The 6262-nt window shown below is 43.0% G+C and overlaps 1 protein-coding gene across 8 annotated transcripts; it reads left to right on the top strand.

Annotated features, from left to right (window-relative positions):
- Positions 1-275: 275 nt before the first annotated feature.
- On the top strand, positions 276-4898 carry LOC119337343. Of its 8 annotated transcripts, XM_037609453.1 has the most exons (7): positions 276-565; positions 652-1062; positions 1275-1420; positions 1754-1812; positions 1927-1986; positions 2177-2283; positions 3589-4898. In XM_037609453.1, exons 3-7 carry the CDS (start codon positions 1353-1355, stop codon positions 3700-3702), a joined length of 408 nt encoding a protein of 135 aa, XP_037465350.1. In that variant the 5' UTR covers positions 276-565; positions 652-1062; positions 1275-1352; the 3' UTR covers positions 3703-4898. The 8 variants fall into 8 exon arrangements, 1 of the variants encoding a protein (XP_037465350.1); XR_005163240.1 differs by lacking the exon at positions 1754-1812 and having other exon boundaries at positions 1927-2283; positions 3589-3707; positions 4650-4888; XR_005163239.1 differs by lacking the exon at positions 1754-1812 and having other exon boundaries at positions 1927-2283.
- Positions 4899-6262: the final 1364 nt, after the last annotated feature.

Here is a 6262-nt window from a genome sequence, read left to right as displayed (position 1 = left end):
TTAAAAGGAGGCCTTAATTTAAAACAATAATGAGGCTAGCCAACTCGCATGGAGAAGGCTCCCTCGACCGGTTCCTTCGCTGGCCGTCAGATCGAGGTAAAATTCCCACCATGACTCTCCTTCACCATTGGATATTGACTGCATGTTTCACCATGTTATTTCTTTCCCATGTGCATGACCGGTGGGCCTCTTTGTCGGTGGGGTCGTCATGTATTGGCTGGGTTCGTTGGTGTGAGGATCTAATTGGTTGAGCCTCCTGGAAAGCCCATTGGCCCACCAATCCCCACAGCCGCCAGCCCGCACCTCTCCCTCCTCCGGTCCTCCCTTTCTCAGCCGCCACCCCCACGAACCCTAGTCGCGCCCTCCTGCATCTGTCCACCTCCCCCTTCCTGATCCGCCCCAAGCCCCTCCTCGTCTCCTTGTCACACCCACCTCATCACCAGCGACGGCCGCGCCTAAACGCATGAGCTAGCCAAGGAAAAGCGGGGTGGCGCGACGCCCTGGTCATCGGCCGGCGAGGAGCCTGCGTAGAGGCGGTGGCGGAGACGACCCTAGATGGTGCCCAGTGAGCCGCCCGACCTCCTTCCATGGATCTGCTCCTCCCATTTCCTTTCTGTTGATTTACCTTTTCTGTTCGTGTTTAATCTTCAGGGCCAAGATCTGGACAGGGCGCCTCAACCTCGCCTTCCTCTTCCACCTACTCACTGATAGAGAGACAGCAGCAGCGGTGGGAGGAGCCTGGGCATAGAGGAGAGAAGTGGACGAGGGGGGTGCAAAGCCAGGAGATGGGGGTCGCCGGATGAGCACATCCACATAGGGCTTGATCCCGCCGCTGCCAGAGCAGAGTGGAGCACCACACGGGGCCCGATGGGGTGGCCGGGAGCGCGTGACATCCGGCTCCCAAGCAGCTCCCAAGCAGGGAATGCAGCGGTGCTGGCCTCTCCTCTCCGCGCGCCTTTGTCCTGCGTCGTCACTACCGCCATGGCCTTGCTCGCCATTGACCTCCCCAAGTGCTTCTCTCCACAAATGGTGCCGTCATGTCCATATCAAATCAAGCGCCAGGTACCTCCTGATTTGATTTTGTTTAGGATTTGTATGGAGCTTGAATCAGATCAACGTAACTTGGAGATGTTTTTTTCCTTCACGGATACTTGCAGATATATGGAGGAAGATTAGTTAGTAATGCCCTTATGAAGTTTGAATGTCGAATTCATAGACGTCCTTCAATTTCATTACAATGATGACATGTTTGTTGTTGTTCATATTTTCAACAGGAAAGTACAACACGTGCACATAACTTGTTTGAGGAAATTCCATCTGGAAGCAATATTTGATCATGACTTGTGTTCTTGATGCTTCATCTGCGGCTAGCTAACTACAACAACACATATGTAAAGGGAAACCATCGTAAGAAACACAGGTAAAAAGGCATTTTCCTTGTTCTTATAGTTTTGGATCAAAGTTCACGTTTACCTTGAGTGACTCTTTTTTTTGTTATAAAATGGATTCAACAATAATCAATAAGGAAGTTCAAACTGAGAGAGGTGGGAAAAATAAGCTGAGCAAAGAGCTAGTTCTATGAAATGCTACTTTCCAGTGATTTGTTGTGACCTGTTAATTTTTCAGTATGGAGCTTGATGTTTTAATGCAGATAGGAAGTTTCATTTTATTCTTATCCACATGCGTACTGAATTTACATTTCTATTTCATTTCTGGAAAGAGGCAACCTTAAATAATTTAGATTTTTTACCAGAATCCCTCTAAAACCAACCAGCTACAAATATGAAATGGCATTGCATTGTTACATCAATGGTAAGTTCCTATGCGTACTCTCTGTTTCTCGGGAATTGGTTGAAAGTGTTTATTTTGCTATTGACTCTCTCACTAGGCTTGTTGTCTTTGTTACTGAATTTTGCATTGCTACAGGAAGACATTGCATTGTTGAAGGAGTCCATTGGGGACTGGAGTCGATGGCCTACGACATGGGTAGACACGTGTGCTTCATGATTATTGTTGATTAACTCAGAGTATATGAATGCTTTGAAGGAATGATATGCATAATTCAGACTAAATCTTGCTGGTGATAGTGAGGAGTTTATTTGGCTGTAGCACTTTGATTCTTTCTCACTGTCAAAGTTTGTTCAGTACTTCTCTCATATTTTTTTGTTTGTTCCAGTGTGCTATGTGCATCTTGCTAGTGGCGGGAGTGGCAGCCAAGATGATGGGCGCGGGAGCAGCGCACGTGTGAGCAATGACAAGTGTGTCTGCTGCCAACCTTCACAGGTTGGCTCTGCCAAACCCTGCTCTTCCTCTCCGAGGCTCACATTGCGCGATGGCCATTACCATCTACGACTTCACAATAGTGGTGATATGTCCATATTCATGGAATTTTGGGTGATTGTAAGGTGTTGTGTTGCCATTAAATTAGATTGATTTATTAAAACTGAAGGACGGTCGATTTGCTGATCATGCACTGGTAGAAAAATTTCAAAAACTGTAACATACTTTGTATGGTATTAGATTTACTTCTCCAGGATGTTTTTGTGCCCTTCATGGGTGAATCTGTAACTGATGGAACCCTTTCCAATTTCTTAATGCTACTGTACAAATGTAGTCGAGTCAAGCTTTAGGTGTTTCAGAATGAACACACAAGTTGCTTTCTTAGATTCATTTCAACCAAAAGAATGGGTAATATGTTTTTCTGAAAACATGGATATACTTAGTATAATTGGATCTGTAGTTATTGACATAGTATTTATTTTATACTAATGATTCATACAGCTTGGAGGGGAATTAGTATCTAACATCTTGGTAAATGTATGCTAGGGATTTTGTGCTCATGTGAAGTCAATGCAAAGCCCGTATTTTTTATGATGCACTATGATAATACAAAGCATTTCTGAAAATTGTGTAATTGTAGATGCGGCATCATTGTAGAGAGCAGCCCCAGGCCGTATTAATTCAGAAGAATAAATTCTTCTACTTCTGTTTATTGTGCTTTTAAATAGTGCTCCCGTACAGGACGGCTGTGAGAATGGGCTCTCTGAGGCTGCTGTATTATGTTCCTTGCTTTCTCCATCTTCACCCCTTACGTCCTTGATGAAATAATTTATATATGCAAATTAAGTGCCACACATCAGTTGCAAGTGGTCATGCATCCTGCTTGTCAATTTCTCCCAGAGAGCGAATGTTTAAAAGTCCAGTGCTTATGGCAGTTATTAATTAGTCAAGATTCAGTTCTGATGTAGAATATTCAGTTTAGTTGGTCTGCATTTGTCCCAGAGAGTGAGTGTTCACAGGTGCAGTGCTTATGTAAGTTCTTATTTAGTCTAGATTCTGTTCTGGTGCAGAATGTCTAATAACATGCCACTTAAGTTGTTTCTACAAACTAAAATTTGAAATTTAGAATTGATCTAGCCATAGTTTTTGAAGCAAGAATACCATGACTTCTTTATATCTTTTTTGAGCTGGAACACTCGGCTATCGTGATTTTTTTTTGTAGACCTTCTTGACTGGACAAAATGTATGTTGTGGAGAAATTATAAATCGCCTTACAAATTGCTGAGATGTTGTGCAAAAACTGAACAGGGAAGAGACCCATGGTCCAGAGTAGTACATGCAAATGAAGGATACCAGACTGGCCCATGGAGCATGAGATCCCCACCTTACTTGTATGGCCTCAGGCTGAGGAGACCCTTCTAATTAAGGTGGTCACTACTTACTTGCTTACTTGAACCTATTTGTAGACCAATTGCGAGTTAGTACCTGGGAAAATGAACATTTTTCTACCTCAAATTTGCATATCAGTATCCTTGTCTAATTTAAGATTGCTTTGCTTACTATGAAGATGATTTGTGCTGCTGTAGTGTTCTTCAGTTTCTAGTGTTTAGATGCCAGTTCATTGTTGAGACAGTTCTGCTATGTCCGTCTTCTGGAAAATGCAGTAAGTAAATATTTTTTCTGTACATTTTCACAGATCCTATTCGCCAAAGGAAAAATAAATAGATATAGAGAGGTATAAATTCAACAAAAAACATTTTTTGATTAAAAGGCTATTCCATTTGTCACCTACTGTACTTGCCCATGACTGAAACAATTAATACATGGTTTTCTTTTCAAAGCATGCACGGAATTAGTAGGCCTTTGCGCAACGGGTATAGTACTGTCAGGACATTAAGTATATTCATGAAGTTGTGCAAAGTTTAAAATTGGTTGCGGTATCTCACATTTGTCAAATCCTTATATGTTGATGGTAGTCATGCTTATTCCCAGCATATTAAGTAAGCTTGTGCTATACTTGTGACTAAATAAAGAAATGTTCGGACTTATCTTTTATTTGCTCTACTTAAAGTGTTCAGGGTTTACCCAGAGGGCAATTATATGTTTCCTACAGCCGTCTCCCGCGTGACGTCAAGAAAATCCTTGATGTTTATGTTTTACTTGGCCTAAATTTTGGTTTTCAAATAGTTCTGCCTCTCAGTTTGATATTTCTACTTGCTTTTGATTAGTAATATGATGTATTGTTTTCTAGATCTAGGCCTACTTGCGTTCAAGGTTCAGTTGATTGTTTTTCTTAAGGGTGTTTTTTTAATTAGTGGCATGAACATGTGGCACTAATTCCGTTGTGCATTATATTGTGAATTTTCCAGACAACACCATTATTGTAAATAGAGATGCTAATGAGAATAACAAAGATGCTAAGAGGCAACCTTTTGGGGATATAACAACAACATGGCTTATGAGTCCGAACAGAGCTTGAGTGGTGTCTTTTGGTTCTTGAAGCCCTGCACTTTCCTGGTGGAGTAGTGATGACCCACAAGTATAGGGGATCTATCGTAGTCCTTTCGATAAGTAAGAGTGTCGAACCCAACTAGGAGCAGAAGGAAATGACAAGCGGTTTTCAGTAAGGTATTCTCTGCAAGCACTGAAATAGTAGGTAACAGATAGTTTTGTGATAAGATAATCTGTAACGGGTAACAAGCAATAAAAGTAAATAAGGTGCAACAAGGTGGCCCAATTCTTTTTGTAGCAAAGGACGAGCCTGGACAATTTCTTATAGTGAGAAAAGCGCTCCCGAGGACACATGTGAATTATCATCAAGCTAGTTTTCATCACACTCATATTATTCGCATTCGGTACTTTGATAATTTGATATGTGGGTGGACCGGTGCTTGGGTACTGCTCTTTCTTGGACAAGCATCCCACTTATGATTAACCCCTATTGCAAGCATCCGCAATTACAAAAGAAGTATTAAGGTAAACCTAATTATAGCATGAAACATATGGATCCAAATCAGCCCCTTACGAAGCAACGCATAAACTAGGGTTTAAGCTTCTGTCACTCTATGTCAGGACCCTGATTCTATGCCACACCGGTCTAGCATGTAACACCTCATATCACTTTGCAGCCTCACGCACGGTATTCCCATGGGTGTCACCTTACCATGCCCGGGATCGTTTGCGCCTTTTGGCACACGTATATGATAGTGTCGCTAGCATCCATATGACAAAGAACCCGGGCTGACATGGCTAGTCGTGAACCCAAAGTGGCACTAACTTACAGGGACATGCATACATGACCCAGCAACGAACGTGTCGGTCATCAGCAAGTGAATCCGGGCTGTAGCAGCTGGGCTAGCAGGACTCCGGAGAATCCGGGCTGTAGCAGGCTAAAAGGACTCCGGTAGACACCGCGTGACATTTGCCCGAAGGGACAGACACAGGAACGAAGAAGGACACATGCCGTCCAGCCTAAGTGTTCCGGAGCAGTAGCAAGCTACCAGGGCTCAGTGGAAGCACTAGGAGACATTTCCCGGTAAGAGAGGCTACTAAGGATAAACAACTAGATAGTCAGATCCCACGCGGAACTACTAGTCAGACTGAAGTCTCTCTGCAAAAACATAAAATAGGTAAACATGAGTACAAATGTACCCAGCAAGACTTACATCAGAACTAACTACATATGCATCATTATCAACGAAAGGGATGGTGGGGTTTAACTGCAGCAAGCCAGCTTTGACTGAGTGGCTAACCTGAACTACGACTGCAAGTAACTCTTTTGAGGTGGCACACACGAGTCCACATATTCACCATAACAATACACCAGTATGGATCCGCTCCTGTCTCCCTACGAGAAGGCCATCCATAGCACTCATGCTTATCTTGCGCATTTTAGAGTATCCACTTTCACTTGTCTATGAACTGTATAGGCAACCCAGAAGTCCTTTACCGTGGACACGGCTATTCAAATAGATCATATTAA

Source organism: Triticum dicoccoides, chromosome 7B, assembly GCF_002162155.2.
Source record: "Triticum dicoccoides isolate Atlit2015 ecotype Zavitan chromosome 7B, WEW_v2.0, whole genome shotgun sequence".
NCBI classification, from domain to species: Eukaryota; Viridiplantae; Streptophyta; class Magnoliopsida; order Poales; family Poaceae; genus Triticum; species Triticum dicoccoides.
Note: the sequence above shows the minus strand (reverse complement) of the source record. Positions and strands in the feature narration are given on the sequence as shown.

Excerpts from the sequence above, each read along its gene's own strand:
- LOC119337343 (XM_037609453.1), top strand. The coding sequence starts at position 1,353 with ATGCTTCATCTGCGGCTAGCTAACTACAACAACACATATGTAAAGGGA. Across the intron at positions 1,813-1,926 it reads ATTGCATTGTTACATCAATG|GAAGACATTGCATTGTTGAA; the intron begins GTAAGTTCCTAT and ends GCATTGCTACAG. Across the intron at positions 1,987-2,176 it reads GTCGATGGCCTACGACATGG|TGTGCTATGTGCATCTTGCT; the intron begins GTAGACACGTGT and ends TGTTTGTTCCAG.